Below are 26,132 nucleotides of genomic sequence, written 5' to 3' on the forward strand. Positions count from 1 at the left end.
AATATTGTTTGGAATTACAAACTGAATTTATGGTAGACCACCAAGTTTTTGAATCACAGTTTTTATTCATTAATAAATCAAATTGTTTATCCAAAAAAGTTTGTTTAGCTTTTCTTATTGCTTTAACAACTTTTGCGCGAATTTTCTTAAAACGTTGCATATGCGAATTTGAGTTATTTCGAGTGGAATGGGCGCGATTTCTTTTGCGAATAAGAGTTCTAATATGAGCATTAATCCAAGGCTTGTCATTAGGACGCACAGTTATAATTTTAGATATAATATAGTTATCAACACAATTATTAAATAAGTCAATCCAATTATGACAAACATCTTCAACCTTTGAAGATGAATAAACTTCTTCCCAATTTACAGAATTAAGAGCATTACGATATAAATTAAAATCAGTTTTTTCAAAAAGATATATTTTACGATTGTATGGCTTGTCCCGTGTGATACGAATATCAATATTTGCATATACTGGACTGTGATCACAATTTAAAAGTGGGCACAATGCACCAAAATCATTAATATATACATTTTGACTAGTAACTATATGGTCAATACAAGACCGTTGGTCTTTTATACAACGTGTTGGCATATTGATGTGTTGAGTTAAACCGTTTTGTTGTAAAAATTCGTAAAATGATTTTCCAAATCTATTTGTGTTTCCATCATTGTACCAGTTGTTATTTTGAGCATTCATATCGCCCATCATTAAAGTTAAGCTGTGTCGAGACAAAACAAAGTTATTAGTACTGTTTTGAAAATAGTCAAGTAGATCCTGATCAGATTGAACATCACTTTGTGGTGGCCTATAACATACATAAGTCAAAATCGTCCAGTTTGAAACTTGTATTTCACACCTTATCACATCTGAGATCATTACAAATATGGGAATTAACTAAGTGTATAGAATTAGATATGTAAAAAGCACATCTGCCGCCATGGCGGTTTCTATCATTTCTAATAGGTTCTTGATAACCGTCTAGTAAAATGTCATGGTTCAAGATAGTTTGATCTAGCCATGTTTCTGTTAAAGCAATAATATCATAGTTATTTAAATTTGCTAGGTGTTGAATTTCAGCTAGTTTACCTGGAACGATTAGACTACGTATGTTAATATGGCAAACTGTAAACTGTTCCGGACCAGGATTTGGATGTATATCGCCGCACATTAAAAGCATGCACATTAGAACATTATTACGCCCCAAATTTATGATAAATAAATTATCCATTATCAGTAAAAAAAATAAGTAAAGTACTCACTTTAAAAACGCTAGCACATATGAGAACACTTAGCCAAACGAACATAGTAAACATTGAAATAAAAACAAGAGAACACGTTTTTGCTATCTAAAATCAACAAATAATGGTCAAATTCCGTCGGTAAGAAACGTACTGTTAATGACACCGCACAGTCTAAACGTTCTTAATGTTCAGCAATCAGTCGTTCAAAATCATTTTCATTCTTGATATGCTTGGGTTTTTCTTCACCTTTACACAGGGCCCATATCTTGCATCTGTTAGTCCAGGCACGTTGAACTCCATCATGGTGTCTTACCTTCCAAAAGAGATTGAAATTTGCTTTTGTTAGGTCTTCCGAGATATAAACCGGCATACCCTTCAGTTTGGATTTGGCTGCAAACACATTGTTACGGGTCCTGATTGAATTGAACCGAACAATTATTGGCCTAGGCTTGTCAGTAATAGGACCGATTCGATGAGATACTTCAATATCGTCGGACTTGAAAGTGATACCCATTTTGTCGCGAATAATTCTCGTTAAAATATAATATACTAGTAAGTGCTCACAGATGCTTCTCGAATACATGAACTTTGGTAAATAACTGAAAATTGCACTGTACACAAAGCAATACAGATATGATGGAATTTATGTATTCAAATATAATTGTCATCCTGAGAATTACCTTAATTTTGTTTATTGCATGGTATTGTTCACCAAATTCCTGTCTTGGTACATTTGATGATGGGATGGTACTGTATCAGGCTTCATGATATGATATGATCTTCATCGAGGCAAATGATAAATTTGTTTTGATCGTCAATATTCATTCATTCATTCATTCATTCAGGCTTATCGCCTGACTATTTACTTTAGGCCTCTGGCCCCTAGTAATTAATAAAATAATAATTACATTGAAAAATAAAGCAATTTATGGTCACAAGATAAATGAATTAATTAATTTCGTTCTCTAAGCAAAACATATATCTTAACTTATAAGCATGATAAATATATTTAGATAGATTATCAATAATTATTGGATCCTGTGATGATATTAAACGGCAGAATTTAAAAGTATTTGGATTTTCAAAAAATAAAGAAGGTATAAATATTTTTCTGATTTCCTTGTAACGAGAGCAAACTGTAACAAAATGATATTCATCTTCAACTTCGTTTTTATCACATATTTTACATAACCTATTTCTGCGTTCTATTCTTTTCCAGTACAGTAAGTAGATAACCATAATAAATGCACCCGCTCCCAAAGTAATAATGACTTATCTATTCCATTATGGAATAACTCTCAGGGTAAAAGAACTTTTGTTTATAGATCAACTAAATTATGGAATTCTCTACCAAATAACACAAAATCAGAACTGCATAATATGTCTTTGGCAACTTTTAAATCTTCACTATAGAAAACATATATGTATTAACCTTTTTGCCTTCACAATTGTAAATAGTTTTATATCTGTTTTCTTTCCTTTTGTTTTTCTTTTTATTTTATTTTTGTTGTAAATATGTTTACTGAACCACTTTGGAAATCAGTACATTTGTATTGAAAGTGTATTTCAGTTTAAAGAAAGAAGAAATAAATAAATAGATTTTAATGATTACTTACATTAAAGTAATAGGCTAACAATCACTAGATCTGATCCATGGTAAGATATTATATTTTGTTTTCATTTATCAATAATGATAATTAGGATTTTATCACATTATTTAGCAGTAATTGTTGTTGTTTATATTAACAAAAAAAAACAATTTCACATAATGTCTGTTGTCAGTATTTATAAACATTCATGATTATGATTCCTTTCCAGTATGGTGACACTCCATTACGTTCATATTTGAAGAGAACTGCACCTACCTTAGAAATAGTGACGTGTCTCATTCAGCATATGGCACCAGTAGGATTGCAAAATAAGGTAATGTACAGGGATTTGCTAGTGTAATAGGCTAACATTCTATACATCTGATGTGGTAAACCATTCTATTTTGTTCTGGTTTACCACATTATTTAGCAGTAATTTTTACTGTATTGTCTCATATTATGGTATATCTGCAGCATTGCAAAATAGGGTAATGTAGGCTTACAAAGAATTGTCAGGACAATTTCACATTTTATTGTTATCATGAGTATTTATAAACTTCAACTTCAGTATCAATTAGCCTCCATATTAATCAATAGTATTACTACCTCAAAGAGTAGTATTATTTAATCACACTTACAGATATAGAATTCTAAAGTGTTTGATTTTGTTCACATTTTTCTCTTTTTACGCATAGCACATTCTAACAAGTTTGTTTTGATTTAGATATTCATTTATAAGTCAACTATAATTGTAATGTGTTGTTGTTGTTTTAATATTTCATTTGTATCTGGATAGTATCCAAATATTATTTTCTTTGAAAGTTTATAGTAAAACTATTTGTTGTTTTATATTATGGCTCAAACATTTTAACACATCTACCTACTGTTCCAAAGTAAACTTTTATTCAATTTATCTCTCTCTCTCTCTCCTCCATCTTTCAATGTTGAAGGCGGTAGACTATAAACGGCAGCGCTCAAGTTTTGGTTTGGATACAGGAGTTATAGGTGGCGCACTGTACAAATTGATGTCATTTATTGGCAAATAGTAATTTCTATTCACGTCCTAATTTACAACCAATGTTAAAAAATAGTAAATGTACGTGTTATCACATGATGCTCTTTCATCCAATCTCTAGATGGTAAATGTTTGAGCCATGACATAATACTCTATGTATGTGATGCGTAATTAAAGTGTATTATATTGTATATCAATAATTTCTCAAAACTACTAATAACTAAACCCATTTTTTTAATAGGATGGAAATACACTTGTCTCTCTTTTAGAAAGTAACAGGCGGATAGAGAGGGAAAGAAAAACTGAAATTTTAAACTTCTTAGAAGGTAAGTGAAGTTTTAATTATTGAAATTTTAGGATCAACTAGTTTCATTGCAAACGATAAAGATTTGATTTCTCATCAAGTGAAGAAGAATGTCCAGATAAAGAAAATTAACATTTATGATATATCATTCACAGGTTTATTATAGATTAAATAATTCAGTGGGATAGTAGTATACATGGAAGTTGTGATATGTTGCAAGATGTAAATTATTTTGCTATTAATACGATAAAAATAACACAAAAACGCACACTTTAAAATTCCTTTGAAATAAAAATATTAAATAAATCATTTTTCAAATCAAATCAATCTCTTTATTCAATACATCAAAACAGTACACATAACAAAAATAAAGAGATTTTAATGATGATGATGATGATTTTAAGATGAAAGGGACCTTCAATAAACCTCAAGGGGCTTTTGATAGGAGGCTTTACTTTAAACTAGTTACAATAATCGGATGGGGGATATGCATTGTTAAGGAATATTTAAACTTTATTAATTGCACATAAATGTAAAATGTAGATTTTTTTTTTAAATGTAATCTATTTTATATATAATACTATGTACAATTGGTATTCGCATTCAAGGCAAACAATTTACGATAGGAGGAGATAAATATTGAATATAAAAATCTAATTTTCTTGTTAAATCCCAGTTTTTGTTTCCACAATGGATGAATTTCCTTCACACATTTTAAATAATAATTCGTCTTCTTCGAGGAGCTGAATCACCGGATTTTCAGCGCGCCGTGCGTACCAGGTTACTACCGTAAATGATGGCGCTTAATTTAAAGTTCTTAGTAGATATAGCTCTATATCTACTAGCCTTAAAAGTTATCCCCTTAATAGATATAGCTCTATTACCTATTAAGCACCTACTAATAAGTAGATTTTAGGTAGAATTTAGATAGTTCCTAATAGGTTTTACCTCATTAGCATAATTCAAAACCCCCACTAATAGTGTTAGATAGATTTTTCACTATTTTCAATCTGTGAGTAACACAGTTGTATGCATCTATCTATTGTCTACTTATAATAGCTATACAATGGGCTACCGGCAACCTATTAATAGACATAAACAAACTGATAATAGCCAGTAACTGTTAATAAGCTATCTATTTTATACAATAGATAGATATGGACTACCAGATAGCTATTAGAAATCTATGAGTATCATATCTATCTATCTACTGTCTACTTATAATAGCTATACAATGGGCTACCAGTAACCTATTAATAGACATAAACAAACTGATAATAGCCAGTAACTGTTAATAAGCTATCTATTTTATACAATAGATAGATATGGACTACCAGATAGCTATTAGAAATCTATGAGTATCATATCTATCTATCTACTGTCTACTTATCATAGATACTAGGGCTACCAATAACCTATCAATAGACTGTTAACAAATAATTAATAGCCAGTAACTGTTAATAAGCTATCTATTTTATACAATAGATAGATATGAACTACCAGATAGCTATTAGAAATCTATGAGTATCATATCTATCAACTGTCTACTTATAATAGCTATACTAGGGCTACCAATAACCTATCAATAGACTATAAAGAAACTGATAATAGCCAGTTAAATATTAATCAACTATCTATTTTATAGCTGGGAAGTAGTCGTTCCATCATTGACTCATTGAGTTAAAATCCTTAGTAGGCGAGATAATAAGGTCTGCTAAAAAACTACTAAAAATAGAGCTATTTCTACTTAAGTCTACTTAAATCTACTAATTTTTTTACTATGGGTAAAACCAATAGACAAATTCAAACTCCTCCTTCCCACATTCGCATTCGAGGAAAACAATTTACGATAGGAGGAGATAAATATTGAATATAAAAATAAAACATTTTCTTGTTAATCCCATTTTTTGTTTCCACAATGAATGAATTTTCTTCACACATTTTTAAGCCAGCTTAAGAATACTATTTTTCTGTATGTAAAATTAAGCATCCCACAAAGCATAACCAAGCTCTACCAAGTGTATAAAGAACAGTGCCCTTATTGTAGGCCTTTAAAAATGCAATTCCAGGTCTATATTGGCAAAATTCAGCCCAAACCATGGTGGGCTCAAGTTCAAGTTATCTTTATTGTGTTTTCACACAGGTATAAAAACAAATTGGTTACTGGTCATAAAACTGAATATAAATAAAAACATTAAAAAAGTTCAAGGCATATTCGTTTATTTATTTTTTCCACTCACTTATATATATATATATATATATCATTTACATTTACATAACATAACATATATTAAATGTGGGTGGATGGAAGTCACAGTAAGTTCACTGAACTTTAAGTCGTGACTCCCGTATGCCTAAGTATACTAACATTGCTACAGAGTAGACTAAAATATAAATATATAATAGTGAAAGTACATAAAATAAAGAAATAAAAAAAAATTTAAATTATAAAAGTTAAGATAAACCAGGCAATTATATAATATATGATAAAAGGGATAATGATAACAATTAGAGTACAATATGAAATATAATTAAATATGGTATAATAACAAGTATAACGATACAATGTAGCGGAGATTATTGAATACCAGGGTGAAGGATTTAATGCCATGTATCACCACCAAATAAATAAGGATAAAAGATCGGCGAAAATTTATGTAGCATATTCTGACACCATTTTGTGTTTGAAATTAGATTTAAAACTAGAAAAGGAAGATTTCTGTTTAAGTTCATTTGAGAGTGAAGTCCAAAGTTTGGGACCAAAATAATACATAGAAAATCGTCGAGCCTTAACATTTAAATTATCAAGGATATAATTGTTAACAGAGGATCGGGTTTTATAGGAATGGCGTTCGTCAATTCTTGTAAATAAAGCATTAAAATGTGAAGGCAGTAAATTGTTAGATAAACGGTACATAAATGAGGCAACTTGTAATTTATTTAAATCATAAATGTTTAAAACGTTAAATCTTTTAAAAAGTAATTTTGTATGGGCTCTAAATGATTCTCCCGCGCAAATCCGAAGTGCACGTTTTTGTAGTTTAAAAAGGCGGTCAATTTGAGTTTTCTCTAGACTTGTCCAGGGGCATAACGTATTAAATTTATCTAGAGTAATTGCCCAACATAAATTGGCATAAGAAAGGTAAGGCAAAACTAAAGTATTATAAAGGGTTAATAAGGTTTTTTGAGGGAAGATATGTTTTAATTTGTTCAATATTCCAACATTTCTAGAAACTAGATTACTGATTTTATTTATATGTAGTTTCCAAGTCAGAGAGGCATCTATGGTTACTCCTAAAAATTGGGTTTCATTAACTCGTTTGATCATTTTATTATCAATGTATATTTGTTCATTTAAAGAATTTGAAATTTTACGTTTAGAAAATATTATATAGTTCGTTTTGAATGTATTAAGAGTTAATTTATTGTGTTTGAGCCAATTTGAAACTTTAAGTAACTCATCATTGACAATTTTAAACAAGGTATTTAATTTAGGATGAGAGAAAAAAATATTTGTGTCGTCAGCAAATAAGATAAAATTTAGTAATTTAGAGCTGTTTGGTATATCGTTAACAAAAATCAGGAATAAGAGTGGTCCAAGAATCGATCCTTGGGGAACACCACAGGTTAAACGGGAATAGGAAGAGTTAAAATTATTTAAGGAAGTAAACTGAACACGATTGGAAAGGTAGCTTTTAATTAGTTTTAAAGGAAGGCCTCTGATACCGTAATTTGAAAGTTTATGAATTAAAATATCGTGGTTAATAGTATCGAAGGCCTTAGATAAATCAAGGAAAATAATTTAATCATATTAAAAACTTACGATAGGTGGTCAATAATTCCTACTGCCAAATTCTGAATCATACCAGTTATTCATTTCAGGATTACTTTATTTTCACTTTACACAGTGAAACCATCCTAATTTGAACCGTATAGAAATGATTTAGATTCAGGATCTCTGTCAAAAAATGTTGCATAACGCCTATATGTTTGGATGAGTTTGAGTTCCACACAATTTTTAGGACATAATTAATAACTTTAACTGTATACATTTTAGTTAAAAAAATACATTATTATTATAGTATATCCAGAATGAATGAGGTTTACCATTTTCATGTATAGTCGATTGCTTGTACACAGTCACCCACAAGCTTTTATATAACCTTATACCATTGAAAAAGTTTAAAGATACCATATGACAATTCAAGAGTTTTGCCAAGCTGTGACTTTTAAAATAGTGTTTTTTATGAAAATATGTAATATGTAATATTTTTGTTTTGTGCATTTTTTTAGATTTACCAAGTACTGTTGATGAGCAATTTCAAACACAATTTCAGAAACATAAAAGTGACAAACAGAAAACAAAACTTCTTAAGCCAGAGAGTGGTGAGTTTAAGAATAAGAGCTGCTGTATGTTTTATGATTGTATCTATATTATAATTTAACAGAATTGTGATTAAAATGGGATTTCAGTAAAGAGAGAATTAGACGCTAATGTTATTAAAAAAACATTTCTGAGCGGTACTGTAAAAAGGCGAAAAGTGTGCAACTGATAACATAACAAATAACAAATGGAGAGATTTTATTTATCATAAATAAAACAAACAGTTGATTGTTTCCATTTAAAATACTATAATAATGGAATGAAGCTAGTTTGCAGATTTATGTGGCATGCTTGCTTGATTTTTGCTTGATTGTTGATTTTTAGGTTATATGCATTATCATGCGATCACGCACGTACAACCTTTCTTTAATAATATCATCATATTTTATTCACTTTTCAACTTTAATTTGCGTTATACGAGCACATCAAAAGTGACAGGCTACGCACGTGTAAATTTAAAAAATGGTGAAAATATGCTAAATTTTAAAAATAATATAGATCGTCAGAAAGCTCAGGAACACATATTTTTTATTTCATTTTCTTGAAGTGTATGTATCATGTATGATTTATTATGAAATTAAGAGTACAAAAGTTGATAAGTCATCATTAATTGCATTTTAAATTTTAAAAAATTTATTTCGACAATCAAAAAATTATGACATTTTCTTAGGCCAAAATAACAAACTTTAACTTTCTTCTTTCAAAATAAAAGTTCATATATTAAAGTTAAAAGTATATAGTTTGACAGTGCATCATTTTTTAACATTTTTAAAGATGTCATCATAGTAAAAAATTATAATTCATTGCGGTATATAATAATCTATCTGCGCCAAAGTGGTTACTGCATAGTAAATACACGGAGGAATCTTTCTACAACTTTTAGTCAGTTGTGTATAGGCTAAAATAGTCCTTGGCTGACTGCTAATAACTAATTGTACTGTATATTCATTACATTGGTGGTGGGGGGAGGGGAGGTGTTCTTCTAAACACCAAGCCCTTCAAAGTATAACTAATCTCTACCAAGTGTATAAAGTGTATATTTTACAAAATATTTATATTATACAAACATTTAGAGTGTTAATTGCATTTTAAGCAATAATACATTTAGAGCAATTATGACACATTGTACATTCTAGGCTGATGTTTAAATTTTTAATTTTTTTACTATTAATATTTACAAAAGTGTAGCGTACACACATAATGGGGAACTAACGACTGGGGACAGTGGGCACGTTTTCTGAGCGTGCTTTAGTAGGACCAGAAAAGCCTTTAAAGGTGCAATTCCAGGTCTATATTGACAAAATTGTTTGACATCAGCCTAAACCATGGTGGGGCTCGAGTTATCTTTATTGTGTTTTGACAAACAGGTATAAAAACAAAATTGGTTACTGGTCATAAAACAGAATATAAATAAAAACATTCAAAAAGTTCAAAGCATATTGAAAACTTACAATAGATGTTTTTAATCGCATTTCCTACTGCCTCATTCTGAATCATACCAGTTTATTCATTTCAGAATTACTTTATTTGCACTTTACCCATTGAAACCATGCTAATCAACCGTATATTGCTTTAATTTCAACGATTTAGATTCAGGATCGCTGTCAAAAAATGTTGCAAACGTCTATATGTTTGGATGAGTTTGAGTTCCACAATTTTTTTTAGGACATAATTTAAATTAATAACTGTAGTTGTTAACTGTATACATTGTAGTTAAAAATATACATTGTTATTATTATTATTCAGAATGAATGATTGCTTGTACACAATCACCCACAAGTTTTTGTAAGGCTTTGTATCACACAGAGCCTTATATAACCTTATACCATTGAAAAAAAAAAGCTATGACTTTTAATATAGTGTTTTTTATGAAAATATATAATATGTAATATTTTTGTTTTGTGCATTTTTTTAGATTTACCAAGTACTGTTGATGAGCAATTTCAGAAACCGACAAGTGACAAACAGAAAACAAAACTTCTTAAGCCAGAGAGTGGTAAGTTTAAGAATAAGAGCTGCTGTATGTTTTATGATTGTATCTATATATAATTTAACAGAATTGTGATTAAAATGGGATTTCAGTAAAGAGAGAATTAGACGCTAATGTTATTTAAAAAATCATTTCTGAGCGGTACTGTAAAAATGCGAAAAAGTGTCCAACTGATAACAAATAACAAATGGAGAGATTTTATTTATCATAAATAATAACAGTTGATTGTTTCCATTTCCAAGAATGCTCGGGAACACATATTTTTTATTTCATTTTCTTGAAGTGTATGTATCATATGTATGATTTATTATGAAATTAAGAGTACAAAAGTTGATAAAGTCATCGTTAATTGCATTTTAAATTCCAAAAAATTTATTTCGACAATCAAAAATTTTCTGACATTTTCTTAGGCCAAAATAACAAACTTTAACTTTCTTCCTTCAAAATAAAAGTTCATATATTAAAGTTAAAAGTATATAGTTTGACAGTGCATCGTTTTTTAACATTTTTAAAGATGTCATCATAGTAAAAAATTATAATTCAATGCGTTATGTAATAATCTATCTGCGCCAAAGTGGTTACTGCATAGTAAATACACGGAGGAATCTTTCTACAACTTTTAGTCAGTTGTGTATGGCTCGGTGGTCTGTGCTCGTGTCTATGGCATTCAAGGTACCAAGATCGAGTCTAACATTGGGAAAGGAAATAAGATTTTTTTTTATTATCCGTATTGTTTGTTCAATTTTATTTGTTAGTGTATAGATTATACACATAATTTATAATGAAATCTAGATAAAAAGTAAGTAATGTCTTTATTTTTACTATGTAACAATGTTGTATGACATTATACGCGGAGGGATCTTTGATCGGATTGTGATACCGGCTATTGTATTCGCGTTAGCAAGATCCTATATTATAAATAATTAAAGATTCTGAGAAAATCAATCAATCAATATATCTTTTAAAAATCAATTATCTTTATTTAAATCAATGCATATAACCTAATTCTAGTTTTTTTTTACTTTATTTACTCCAGATGTTTAAAAAATCTATTAAAATCTTGATTCAATTTTCAGATATTGCTGCACGTGAATTAGATTTTCAGAAAGCATACAATGAAGCCTTGAAAGATGGATCCGTTCCAGTCAATCTTGGAATGCTTAAAGTAATTGGGCAAGAAGGAGTGGGTAAAACATGCCTCATCAATGCATGTCTTGGAAAAGAGTAAGTAGTAGTTGTAGGACAGTGAAATGAACATTACAAAATATTTGTGAGTCAACTAAGAATTACAAGCCAGCCAACTTTTATTGATTTGTTTTTGATAAACTACCACTTTTTAAATATTGCAGTGATAGATAACAATAGTTGAATAAAAACGTCTATAAATATATAAATCGGTTTCTACAATAATCATAACACCATCAAATTTTCTATTGATTATAGAATTTACTTTTAGGCTTGTATTTAAAAAAAAGATCATACGAATGGTCGGATAACTTGACTTCCTAAATGTATAATTAATGAATATATTAAAATGGTTTTGAAGTAAAAGGAGAAAAGTGCATGTTTTACAGTACCTGTACTTAAAATGACTGAAGTTCATAGTTGGTTTCAAATATTTTTGCCAGATTTGAGGAAAGGCATGTAGTTACAGATGGCATAGCGGTGATAAGAACAGCAAGCACAACATGGACAGAGGCTAAAGCTGATAGTGGTAAACATGAATACATTTAGCATATTACTCTTCCCACCATCATACGTTATGTAACAATATTATCAATAATAATTATTATCATAGACACAGACAAGTCCACAATGAAATGGAGACATAGAATTGAATTCAATGCATACAACTGTAGTATGGTGTCACATACATTACAATTGTTACTCTATGATCCCTTTATAACGCGCAAGTTTACTGTATGTTACATTTTTAATATGATGATGTACAGTAATTGTAAATTTACATTGACAGTGGTAAAATACCCAAAGTATAGTCACATATGAACGTATGTACTGAAATAATATGTACACACTTTCTCTTTCTCTACAGGTAATACAATACAACAGTATACAAAAATGGTCACTGACAAATTGAGAAAAAAGAAAACTGTAAATGTATGTCAGTAATAGTGTAATGAAAACGGGTCTAGGACAACTACCCCCTGGACAGCTACCACCCGGACAACTACCACCGGACAATAACCCCCTGGACAATCACTCTCCTAGGACAACTACCCCCTAGGAAAACTGCCCCCTAGGACAACTACTGTACTAACTTCAAAACATAGGAAGAGAGATTGATCTTAAATGAAAGATTGTTTGATTGACTGGTGCTGCTAGGTAAACTGTATGTTCCTAGATTTATATACGGCATCTTCATGTCACACAAGAATAAAATAAGCCACCCCTTTATTTTTCAAGATTGGAATACGTTTTAATAATTTTATCAATTCTCGTTTAATGTAAAATAACTGCTGACGATACGCATATTTAAAAAATCAAAAGCTTTCATATAAGATCAATCTCTCTCCCTATGTTTTGAAGTTCAGTAAGTTTTACAAGATCGTAATTATAACTTAAGGTGTAGGTGTCATGATACAGGTGTGGCTGTTCAGAGGGTGTTGTTTTCCTAGGGGCATAGCAGTTGGATTAGAGGGTAGTTGTCCTAGGAGGGTAGTTGTCCTAGAGGGTAGTTGTCCTAGAGGGTAGTTGTCCTAGAGGGTAGTTGTCCTAGGGGGTAGTTGTCCTAGGGGGTAGTTGTCCTAGTGGGTAGTTGTCTGGTGGGAGTTGTCCTAAGGGGGTAGTTGTCCTAGAGGGTAGTTGTCCTAGGGGGTCATTGTCCGGGTGGTAGTTGTCCAGGTCGTAATTGTCCGGGTGGTAATTGTTCAGGGGGTAGTTGTCCGGATACGAATGAAAACATAAAATGAATAAAGTAGTACCTACAGGACTATTGCAAACCAGTCACTTAGGCTTTCTTTCTAAATGAATCAATGATGCATTATGAGCAGCTATTTCATTTTGTTTTTGCTTCAATCCTTTTAAAATTTACTCTAAAAATTAATTTGGTTTTGCTTTTGAGAGTAAATAATATTAGTTTTCTCTTATATTAAATTGTAAACAATACTGTATTTAACTTTGAATAAACATTTATTTCTTTTTTATATCCATATATTGTTTTTGTTTTATGTGTCAGATTGACATGAAACCACCTATAGATGATGATGAGGATGGTATTGTTGTTGACTACAATAACGATGGCAACAATGATGGTATGTAACTTGACCTTAAATTTTAATTATAATTACACAAGACAAAAACATTCTAATTATTCTTACATTTTTGTAGTAAAAGCATTAATAAAGAAGTTGCAATCATCAGTTTGCAATTTCTGTCATTTTAAACATCATTGTCCCCAAAAAACATGAAAAATAAAGATTATTAAAATCAGACTATGGCGCTTGACCTTTGACAAGATCGCCTAAAATTTATAAATTAAACTTACGATACTTATTATTGTATATTCAGGAATAGCCGCTCCATAATCTCTTTGCCTTTCTTCTTTATATCTATATTTTATTTTTTAAATTTATACTAACAAATATATATTTTTATTAATATTATAATCATAACAATAAATATTTTAAAAATATATAAAATATTATTTATCGCATAATATGCAGTCTTGGATAATTATTTAATATACAAAATCATTACACCCAACCACGCCTACTACTTTCATCTCCTATATGCGGAACATCATTTGGATAATAGAACAAATCATACATCTACACATAATCAAGCATCGTATACTCTATCTCTAACAATATTTCAATCTTCTATCGACTAAAGCTGAAGTATAGTCGTTATCTCGGAACCGTTCTATGGTTACCACCAGGTAGGCTTGATTCATCAAGGCTTCTATGAATGGATGTACTGGTTGGGAGCAGAAAATCTAGTAGACCATACCCAGTACCGTTTTGATTACGATCAATCGGGAATTTACCTCACGACGAGAATAGATTATTTTGTAGTCAATCACTTCTATAGAAAAAAAGGAAACACATATAAAATAACAAAAAATAAATGGTTAAATTCAAGCAAAAACCCATTGGCTGGCAGTCATTTTGACTATTTTTTGCTTAAAATTACAGTTTTTTAGGTAAATACATTTTTTTCAATCCAATTTTTGGTCAAAGTGGATAACTATTAGGTGACATTCAAATTGCATATTTAAAAAAAAATTGTAAGAATTATTTTTTCAAGGGGACATAAATAAGTTCATAGTTATTTAAAATAATAAGATTATTACCGGTAATTAGATTTTCCTATTTAATGTAACTAAAGAAGTATAAAATTATGTTATCAGATTTATAACTTAGAGGCAACCTATCTGTGTAACAATTATGGTGACGGTAATTTGGAGAAAACATGGCAGCAGCCATCCCACTCCTAGACAGTCCAAAGACGCTGTACATGCAGGCTTGATGGGCATGTTTCTTAGTTAGCAATGTTAAACAAAGATGAACTAAAACACCTAATTAAAACCTTAAAAGGGGCTTACAAAGATGCTTATTTTTTTGTATGAATCTAGAAGAATCAAAGTGAAATCACAGTCTTCTACACCTACTATATAATATACATAAATATATACTGGGCTTATACAAATTTGCAGATTAATAGTTTGTACATATTAAAGTATCCTTTCATATCTACCATCCCCTTACACTTACCGTCCCAGTGCGAAAGCTCATATGATGATAATGAAGACAACTATACTCATAGTAACTTTTTAACTGACTGATAAATTAAAATTTTTGAAATAAAATTATGCTTGTTACGCTGTTTGTGGAATGACCAAAAAATTTGTTTCCACTACAGGTACTGATACAGCTACTCAAGCTGTTCCATTTGATACAGATCAACAATTAGATAAGGATGTAATCAAGAAAGTTGAGGAAAAAAAGGAGGAGACTTTGGAAGAAACATTCAACATCTGGGACCATGGGGGACAATTAATATACCATGGTCTACATCGGGTAAGTAGGTTTCTGTATAGACTAACATGATTGTATGGCCAAGGTATAGTTGGACGTCTCCCGTTGTGGTGATCTGGTAGGCGCTTCACTGCTGGCTGCCGTTGGTCAGTGTCAGTGGTCAAGCTCACTTTTCAGTTAAGCTTGAGGACAACTATTAATACCTTTACCTTTTACCTTTATTAAAGTCTTTATTATATTAATATGTATTGTCCCCTGAAAAAATAATTCTTAACAAATTTTTTTTTAATATTCTATTTTAATGTAACATAATAGTTATCCACTTTGACCAAAAATTGGATCGAAAAAAAAAATGTATATACCTGAAAAAATGTAATTTAAAGCAAAAAATGGTCAAATTGGCTACCAGCCAATGGATTTTTATATTTTGTCATTTTATAAGTAAAAACATTATTTTTTTTTCGTTTTTTTTTTCAATGGAAGTGATTAACTTTATTAAAACTACAAAATAAATATTCAAATTCTGATTTAATTAATCTTCATTTTTCATGTTTTTGGGGGACAATACATCTTTAAGGTCCACATACAATTAAAAATAATATTTGTTCATATGTTGTCAAAAGGCCTTCAAGAATATTAATCAGTCAATATTTAAATATTTTTGCAGATGTTCATGACACTTCAAGCACTATATATTGTTGTGTTTGATCTCAGTAAACCCTTGGATGATCTTGCTACTTTCATTGATTCATCTGGAGTAAGTATTTCTAGAGCATGGCAGCAGTAAGGTATTGTGATTGAACAAGTCTTTTATAAGAACAGTTTTTAAAAACTAAGCATTTCTAGTTTAACTGTGGTTAATTGTTCTGTAATTCTTTTTCAGAGGAAATTTCAACATCATTGGACCAATCTCCAGTTCATATTATCTTACATCCTGTCAGTTTATTCTCATAGTCGTATTGTGGAAGAAGACAAGGAGAATGAAGTTGACAAACCAACTATCCTTATTGTGGGTACACATAAGGGGAAGCTTGGCTGGACTGAAGAACAGCAAAATGATGAGGTTAATACTTCTTTTGTTTCTATATTATTATAAATAGCCACAACCAAAGATACATTGCAGTTGTAACTGTTTTTAAATATTACTTTAAATAAATTACCAAATTGACACATTCTTATTATGCGTAAACTGTTATTAAAATTATATACAAACAGGCAGAAAAGGCGTTTAAAATTATTCAAGATGTGCTTAAAACAAAACCATATGGAAATCATGTCTACCACAAATATTTTGCCATTGAAAACAGTCAACCAACTACAGATAAGAGCTTTAGTGATCTCAAACAAGTTATTGATACACTTATGAAAGCTTTAGAAAAGCCTTTTCCTTTAAAGTGGATGCGTTTTCGATGTGATCTACATGATCTAAGAGGAAAAAAACAGCCCTCCTTTTCTTTGTGTCCTTTAAAAGAGGTAAATGGTATTTGTTTTGTTTACATTTTTCGAAATATTAAGGCGCAAGTATCTATCAAGTATCTAAAAAAAAAAATTTACGTTTCTAAATATAAGTACCCTTTAATTAAAAAATGTCCATAGACTAGCCAATTTAGATTACAATATCCAAAATCAAATTTTCATCTCAGATATTTGCTGCCATTGTTTTATTTATAAATTGTGTGTTTGAAAATACTGAGGTAATTAGCCATTGAAATTGAATATTTCAAACTATTTTTTCATGTAATACCCACATTTTTTATTTAATTCTGAATAATATTAATTATTATTTCTTTTAGATAAAAATTCTGACAAGTAAGAATGGTATTGTTGAAGAAAAAAACAAATCAGTCCTGCTTAACTACTTGTACGATCTTGGTGAAATTGTTTACATGCCTGACAACAAATTATTAAGGGATAAAGTTGTGCTAGATCCGATGAGGCTGGTTGAAATTGTCACCAAATTTGTAACTGTGGTTCCCCCAAAATATCCCGTAAGTAGACTCATGTAATGTCTTGCATTGTAAAAACGTGTTAAAGTAGTATAATTACTGTTCTGTGTAATTTATTATTCCTTAGCAAAGAATTTGCCTTTAGTAATATTTGATAGAGATGCTTAACATTTTCTATAGATAAAATAAAAAGTATGCTGTAAGGCATCATTTGAAATTTACTGTAATTTTTTTACAAGTTTTAATTATTTCACTTTTAATATTCTGCTTTCAATCTGTTATAATTGAAGCACTATAAAAGTGAATAGCACAGCAGTAAACTAACTTGGAGTAATTTCACAGTTTAACCCTTTCACTGCGTGTATTACCGGGTATAAACATGTTGTTGAACTGCATATAACCATCATTACCGGGTACACTATATTTTTGATAAACTTAAATATATTTGCAATGTTTTAAAACTATTTTCCTGCACTACATGCAACCTCTATATTTTTTAATATCATCGTATCGTACCATTTTCTTACTCCAAACTAACCAACCTTTTACCCACTACAAAAATATTTACAAAATTATCTCATTTAGTAGGTTTTTGCAATTTATTAAAAATCACCTGTCTCTCAATGTTATAATGCACAGTGAAAGGGTTAAACCACGATACTGTATTATACCAACACATGGTTCATCTATATTCTAAATGCTTACTGTATCTATTTCCGTCATCCTCACAACTGTTATAAACACAAAATACGATGCATGGTTGATAGTTGGTGTTGTTTTTAGGCCGCTAAATTTAGAAGATCTTTTGATAAGCTTGACAAAGGCATACTGGAAGAAGACTTGTTGCAAAAATTATGGAAAGATAGTAAAGTTGATGACGGAAAGAATTTTGAGTTCCTTGTAGCACTGATGATTCAATTTGGTTTCATATTTGAGAGAAAGACAACCAGCAGCCAAGATAGGGCAAGTACATCTATAGTAGGTTATGTTTCTTTAATCTTTCATTTGATGCATGTAAGATTTGGAATAAAAAGTATTATTCTAATAGTTTGGATTTAAATGTTCAGACAAAGTTTGAATAAACTTTCTAGTGAAAATGTCTAAATGATAGAGTATCTTTAGTTTGCTTAAAGTAATCTAAATGGCATTGTTACGAATTAACAATTTCAGAAATCTGGAAATGGAAAACGATCCTTTTTTGTGCCACTGCGACTTGCTATCAAGACAAGTCAAGTGAGACAATTACCTGATGATTCACAATCTATCAGTAGGCCTATCTATTACGACTTTGAGGGATATCTGCCAGACGTGCTGTTTCCGTATTTAATTATTGAATTCCTTAACAAATTTCAAAAGGAAGGAGTTGACCCAATACTCACATGTAATTATGCAGAACTTTACCTCAACGAAAATCATCATGTGATTTTGTCTCTTGACAAATTTATTACTAAGAAGGATGAGCGAAAGTTCTTGTTAAAGGTAATAAATAATCTCTATAATGAATGTTCAATAAATATCACTAAATTATGAAAGTTAAATATTGTTGCTTAGTCTTTCCCAGAATTTACTTTAAATGCATCTAAATTCTGATAGCAAAACATCACATCTATTTTTACTTTCTAGATGGCTATTAAAAGAACAGATTCTTTTGACGAAACGAGTAAAGAGGAACCTTCAGCTGAAGCATGCAAATTGGTATGTTATGTTACCAGTTATATTATGTACCTGTTTGGACGTAGTTTATGAAAATACACATAGAACAATTATTTTAATTTACAACAAAAAATTTACACATGTTTCTTTAAACTATGCTTTTAGATCAGTAAATATGTTAAAAATCTGTAGCAAATTGTCCAACTGTGTGTCTCTAGGTAGCATTTTCCTTAAAAGTTTCACAATGTATAGTGAGTGGTACCAAGGATATCAAATTCCACTAGAAAAAATGTAAAATCATTTAAATTTTATTCACTGGATATAACTTATGATTTATCAAAATTTACATCTATGTTTTCTTTTTTTTTTCAATTGAATTGTAAGTAATTTTAATGTGTACTACCTAAAATATATTCCATATATACTTTGTGAGCTACTGCACCATTTATGCTTTCATATTGGCTGGTGTGTGTTATCAATCGACATTAAATTTATATCTTTAGGCTTTGTCAACAGTTGAAAAGTCATTTGAACATTACAAAGATGGTGGTAGAAGGAGGATTCCATTCAAGAGATGCATTCCTTGTCGGTGTAGTGATCAATTAGACAAGAAGCATTTTCAAATTCTTGAAGATTTCCAATGCATGAAGTTAACGTGCATAGAAACTGGCAATGTTATTACGATGGATGTCACATGTTACAAGCGGCTGTTTGGAGGTAAGAGTAATTAAATTTACTTATTTTTATTAAGTACATTTTCATTAATACATGAAGGACTCTCACTCATCCCTACAGCACAGGAAACTGAAAAACAAAAGGCTATTTCTGTTCTATCAACAATTAGTGACCTATTTGTGCAAAAATTGACATGTTTAAATAATTATAGAATAGAGAAAGAGGATACTGTACCTTATTTGAAAATAGACATATTTGATAATACTCTTCCAGTAGTAGTAGTACAACATAATCATTGCTGTGATATCTTCATTCCTCTTACCAATAGTAGTACTATCAGAATCATTATTGATAATCTATACATATGCTGCTATTAGCTGTGATATCTTTATTCCTCTTACCAGTAGTAGTACTAGCAGAATCATTATTGATAATCTATACATTGTTACAACATGCTGCTATTAGCTGTGATATCTTCATTCCTCTTACCAGTAGTAGTACTATCAGAATCATTATTGATAATCTATACATTGTTACAACATGCTGCTATAGCTGTGATATCTTTATTCCTCTTACCAGTAGTAGTACTATCAGAATCATTATTGATAACCTATACATTGTTACAACATGCTGCTATTAGCTGTGATATCTTCATTCCTCTTACCAGTAGTAGTACTATCAGAATCATTATTGATAATCTATACATTGTTACAACATGCTGGTATTAGCTGTGATATCTTCATTCCTCTTACCAGTAGTAGTACTATCAGAATCATTATTGATAATCTATACATTGTTACAACATGCTGCTATTAGCTGTGATATCTTCATTCCCTTACCAGTAGTAGTACTATCAGAATCATTATTGATAATCTATACATTGTTACAACATGCTGCTATTAGCTGTGATATCTTCATTCCTCTTACCAGTAGTAGTACTATCAGAATCATTATTGATAATCTATACATTGTTACAACATGCTGCTATTAGCTGTGATATCTTCATTCCTCTTACCAGTAGTAGTACTATCAGAATCATTAGTGATAATCTGTACAAAGGAAATAACAGAATGTGATGATGATCTAAAACACTTCAATAGTTTATAAAATACATTGCTGCTTTTATTATAACAATTGAACATGTGATAATGTGCTGTTGGCAATATAGAATTTGTATAGCATCCATTGAATTCATTTCATTTTATTCATCAAAAAAAAATAAAATTATAGAACATGTAAAGATAAAATGCATAAAAGATGAAAAGGATCAACAACTAAAAGATAAAAGCTTGTATAGGGTTGAAGACCTAAAATAACTAAACAACTATAAAACAGCTAATACTAAAATAGGAAACATAATAAAATATATATATAAAGTAACATTATTTCATTATTGTATATTTTATTTGTTACAGATGATGTGGGGACAAGTTCAAATCAAGGTATGTTATATTAGACCTATGTGTCACTAATGTTCTTGTGATGTGCCCACATATGGACATGATGATGTCATATCAATACCATATTTGGGCATATCACTCATATTTGGGCACATCACACTTTTTTTGTCAAACAAGTTTGATAGTGTAAACAGAGCTTTAGTGATGCATTACTTTCTTAATGATCAAATCTCAATCATCCAGTGTAAAAGTGCCATGTATATAAACAAATTCTAACGTACTTTAAACATATACTTCTCATTTTTATCATTTTAGGCAGTAGTGATGAGGATGAAAGAGAAGGAACATCACTGAGTCACCAACACCAACAAAGTGAAGGTAAGATTCTAGTAAATAGAGATAGTGATATTCTGATGATAACGATGTTGAACAAGATGATGATAATTTGAATTTGAAATTTAAGTTGGTGATAATGATGATAATATACTCTCTCTAAATTTATGATCATACAACGAACACCAAGAATATAAGGTGGATTATTATAATAAGAATACAACTAGACTTGAAAGTGATTCGCGCAAACCCAATAAAAATGTTTGTGAAAGTATGTTATGTTCAAGATTTGTGGTTATTTTTATATATGTGTTTTTGGCGACGAACGCTTTCAATATATGACAATAGTCAAATGACGATAGTACTGTACTTACAAAAAATGTAGAATTGTTTATGGTCATCATTCACCTAGGTCTAGATGGCAAAGAAGATTGAACTCATGCAATGGACGATCGGGCTAGGCTAGTCTGTAGCTAGTAATACTAGTTTACTAGAGTAGGACAGCAAGGCCTAGTCTGCGTGGGACACACAGTACAGATGTTCATGTATCATCACAGCCGCATGCAATTTAAATAAATTAATTCAATTCGGACCTGAACTAAATAAACTAGCATTACCAAAAACATATTTGAGAAATAGTTTGACAGTAATGCAATGTCTTTGTGGGGAACACATTGGGAAAAGCAAAACCAAAAACAAGCCTCTACCTGCCCGTGGCCTAAGTCCTTAATTTTAATTGTTTAATAAACCAAAACTTGCCACATATACAATATCAAGTATTCCAAAGTTGACAGTAGTTTCATATTTGTATTGAACTTGACCCGAACCTGACATTATTCCACAAATATTTTTTTTTTGAAATAGTAGAGTTGAGAGAGAAAATAAAACAAATTTAATATTGACCTCAATTACTGTTTTACATTTTGTTGATATTCTGTACTGATGATTAAATAAAAATTGATTTTGGAGTGGGTACAATAATGATCACTGTCAAATGAATGTCCTGTCATTTTATTTGCAGACAATTTCCGAGACCTAAAAGCTGGTCTCAGTGGTTGCTTTGATGGCGAAAGATATCGTTGGCTAAGGTTCCTACTATTCGATAAGTTGGATGTCGGTGAAATTACAAATCAAGATTTTAATGCAAATGACTTGCTCAATGAACTTGAAAACAAAGGTTTAATCTTGCCAACCAATGTTAACTTGCTGTTAGAGATCACAAAAACATCTGAAATAGCACAAGCCAAAGATCTTGTATCAAAGTATATGAGAGACAACAACATTCAAAATAGATATACTGATGATAGAACCAAGTTGTCATCTTACAGAAAGCGACTGTTTAAAGCCCTAAAACAAATTGACCCACGTGCATTACGTAATGTTATATCTTTCTACGAGTTAAGAAGATATAGCTTCTCCAATGTTTGGGATGCAGTTCTCTATCTGGAGATTCAGCAATTATTAGCAGATGATCCAGACAAAATAAATCGGTTTGCAGATCGTCTCGGCACAATAGCAAGTAACATTCTACTTGGTAGGCTTTCTACTTTATATTATATTAAGTTTTTTGTATTGTTATTGTTATTGAATCATTCATTTTTTTAAACAGTTTACGTAATTGTAATTTGATTAAAATAATATTTGGTTTAATTTTAATCATTAAAATTTTACATTAACTGATTATTTATAGGCAATAGTGAGAAGAAATGAGACAGCATCATCAAGTCACCAATGTGAACAAAGTGAAGGTAAATTATTCAGTAAAGTTGGGAGATAAACATAAAAAATGAAAATTATATATGATTGTAATATGATTAAGATAATAATGACATAGAAGTTGGTGATATTGAGGATGATATTACTCTAAAATTTAGGATTTATAAAACAAAGAATATAATAATGTAACTTATTGTTATAGGAATAAAATAATTAGAGTGAGTAGTTTTTTTGTAGTTGTTTCTAAAAGCTGATTATAGATATAGATAATATATAGATTATAATGATATTCAAATAATGATGATGATTATTAAACAATACTTATAACAATGCTGAATTTATTACTTGAAATTTGAAATGATTTTGTGGTCTTTCATGAATTTTTATTCATAAATCTTAAAACAGTAATTATGATAATGAATGCTCTCTGAATTTACTTCCTGAAATTGGAAATGATTTTGTGGTGTTTCATGAATTATACTGTGATCATATTCAAATAATGATTATGATTTCAACAATGATTATGATGCTAATCTACTGAATTTATTACATTGGAAAATATTGCTGTGTTTTTATCAATTTATATTTATTATTCATAATCTTAAAACAACAATTACAATTACAATTTCCACAATAATCATGATTACTGTTATACTAAATTTATTGATACTGTTTTTCATTTGTATAGATCTCTCAGAAGATGATGAAGACTTAGTCACAGACTTAGCCCAATGATGCAATAAACATGGATATTCTATTCATACAAATGTTAGACGGCGTTAAACTGTTAAAAACTGGTACCAGTGCAATCTACCTGTGAACTCTTTTATCTGCAAATTGAGTAGTGATAGTGAGATGTAATGTTAGCGTGTCATACCTCAATGTACAATAGTGTAGATACCTTGGTATCCCAGAATTAAAACACACTAGTTATTGTCTGTGGTGTTTTCTTTCCAAAAAAAATTGCTGTCCCCTTATAATAGGATTAAATCAACCATTTGGCACTCTCAAACGTGTCCCTGTCCCTTTAATAGGGTTACATCAAACATTTGGCACTCTGAAACGTGTCCCTGTCCCTTTAAAAGGGGTGTCCCCTGATTAGGAGTTGGCTGTAGTGTTAAAACATATATTTCCCCTCGTTTTATGAGAAAGTGTCCCCTGAATGGGGGTGTACTAAAGAAGGGGTTTACTCCAGTAGTAAAGAGGAGGGGTGTGTCCCCTGAATAAAGGTGTCCTAAAGAAGGGGTTTACTCCAGTAGTAAAGAGGAGGCGTTCTACTGTTGAAAGTGTACGCAATTGGCGTACCATACTTACCTGGGGTTTTTGGACAGCGTGGTGTGTTCACGCAGGTTGGGTTGAAACGTTGTCATGTTATGTTATGTTGAAGTATAGAGTATTTAATAAACTTCACTTTACTGATAATAGTGGTCGATATATTTATTCGAGTCAGTAAAAGAAAGATTTATTATAAGATTTCAGTGTACTAAATGGTACATGAATGTTAGTAACAAAAAAAAGAGGACAAAAAAAAAATAACAATACTGGAACATTACAAAAAATAACAGTAGGCCTACAAAGATTTATTATAAGATTTCAGTGTACTAAATGGTACATGAATGTTAGTAACAAAAAAAAGACAACAAAACAAAATAACGATACTGGAATATTACAAAAAATAACAGTAGGCCTACAAAACTCAAAAAATCATGTTACCCAAAAATATACATGGGTGGGTATAAAACATTGCTACTGTTCCTGCAGGCATTACATATTGCTATATTTAGAGATAAGAACATTTTAACTGTTTTTATATTTTGTTGTGCATTTATATTAAAATCTCTATGTTGAGATTACAGGCAAAAATCAAACGACCAACATACTTTTTTTTTTAAATAAGTAATTGGTTTAAGGTAGAAGAATATGTGCTACCCTCAATGCCATAAACGAATAATGGATTAATAAATGAATTGTAGATTATAATTAGCATGTCTTGAGGAACAAAATATCTCAACTTAAATAATATGCCTATTTTTTTTGTTTACATTTTGAAATAAACTATCAATATTATTTTTCCATGAAAGAAATTTATGAAACAAGACTAATCTACTTCATTTATTGCATTCTCTCCAATTAAGAGATCCGATTTTGTTTAAAATCTAATTTCTTCTGTTTTGAAAAATAATCCAAAGTTTATTAAAAACAAATATTTTCCCCTGAAGGAATTCAACCTTGCTTGTCAAATGAAACGACAACATTATAGTACAGTACAGTAAATGAACTGAGATTAAATATTAAAAATAAAGAGGCAAAATACCCTGGAACTGGAAGTAGTTGGAATGTCTTCCAATTTTTTTTTAAACTTGTATACTTTGTTAATTTATTATAAAAACAAAATGGGACAAAAACATATGCAAATGAGACCAGGTAAAAGGAAGTAAATAATTAAATCCTTGCGCCCTCTAATCCTTCCCCTTACCATACTAGACATAGACACAACTTTGTTGAATCTCACTGTGCTACTAAACGGCACTTTTCTAGCCCTGTTCCATAGTTGATCCGATTATTAAGTGTTTGATGAATTAATTGTTTAAAGTGTTAAATTTTTTTGTACTAAACTATATATTTTTATATGAATGAATTTTATAATGTCAATTTGGTAAATGAAATGTTTTATATTTTGATGTTTTTTCACTTTCAATTAAATTTTGTAAATTAAACTCAATTCAGTATTTATGCTGTTAATGTTATGTTTTAATGCTATTCATATTTGCATGGAGTTCTTTACTCCATGATATTTGTTAATAAATACTAATGAATGAAAAAACATATTTGTTTGTTTGTAAGGATAGTATTTTTTGAAGGGGGTAGATTTTAACATCGAG

General features: G+C 30.2%; 1 protein-coding gene and 1 long non-coding RNA gene across 2 annotated transcripts; both read left to right on the plus strand.

The window, feature by feature from the left end:
- Nucleotides 1–10,525: 10,525 nt before the first annotated feature.
- On the plus strand, nucleotides 10,526–12,622 carry LOC140046784 (uncharacterized). Its single transcript, XR_011844842.1, has 4 exons — nucleotides 10,526–10,536; nucleotides 11,607–11,754; nucleotides 12,159–12,244; nucleotides 12,584–12,622. It is a non-coding gene; the product is annotated as an uncharacterized lncRNA (long non-coding RNA).
- Nucleotides 12,623–13,125: 503 nt separating this feature from the next.
- LOC140047596 (uncharacterized) lies at nucleotides 13,126–25,909 on the plus strand. Its single transcript, XM_072092632.1, has 16 exons — nucleotides 13,126–13,206; nucleotides 13,727–13,802; nucleotides 15,412–15,569; nucleotides 16,195–16,284; nucleotides 16,411–16,590; nucleotides 16,743–17,000; nucleotides 17,321–17,515; nucleotides 18,257–18,451; nucleotides 18,644–18,952; nucleotides 19,097–19,168; nucleotides 19,630–19,843; nucleotides 21,217–21,243; nucleotides 21,517–21,579; nucleotides 22,556–23,068; nucleotides 23,225–23,282; nucleotides 23,939–25,909. The coding sequence occupies exons 1-15, from the start codon at nucleotides 13,126–13,128 to the stop codon at nucleotides 23,242–23,244; spliced, it is 2,451 nt and encodes an 816-aa protein (XP_071948733.1). The 3' UTR covers nucleotides 23,245–23,282; nucleotides 23,939–25,909.
- The last annotated feature ends 223 nt before the right edge of the window (nucleotides 25,910–26,132 follow it).

Source organism: Antedon mediterranea, chromosome 4, assembly GCF_964355755.1.
Source record: "Antedon mediterranea chromosome 4, ecAntMedi1.1, whole genome shotgun sequence".
Taxonomy (NCBI): domain Eukaryota; kingdom Metazoa; phylum Echinodermata; class Crinoidea; order Comatulida; family Antedonidae; genus Antedon; species Antedon mediterranea.

Bases quoted from the DNA above. Each gene is read 5' to 3' on its own strand.
- LOC140047596 (XM_072092632.1), top strand. From the start codon at position 13,126: ATGATACAGGTGTGGCTGTTCAGAGGGTGTTGTTTTCCTAGGGGCATA. The intron at 17,516-18,256 runs GTAAGTAGACTC...TGTTGTTTTTAG, and splicing joins TGGTTCCCCCAAAATATCCC to GCCGCTAAATTTAGAAGATC. The intron at 19,844-21,216 runs GTAAGAGTAATT...TATTTGTTACAG, and splicing joins TTACAAGCGGCTGTTTGGAG to ATGATGTGGGGACAAGTTCA.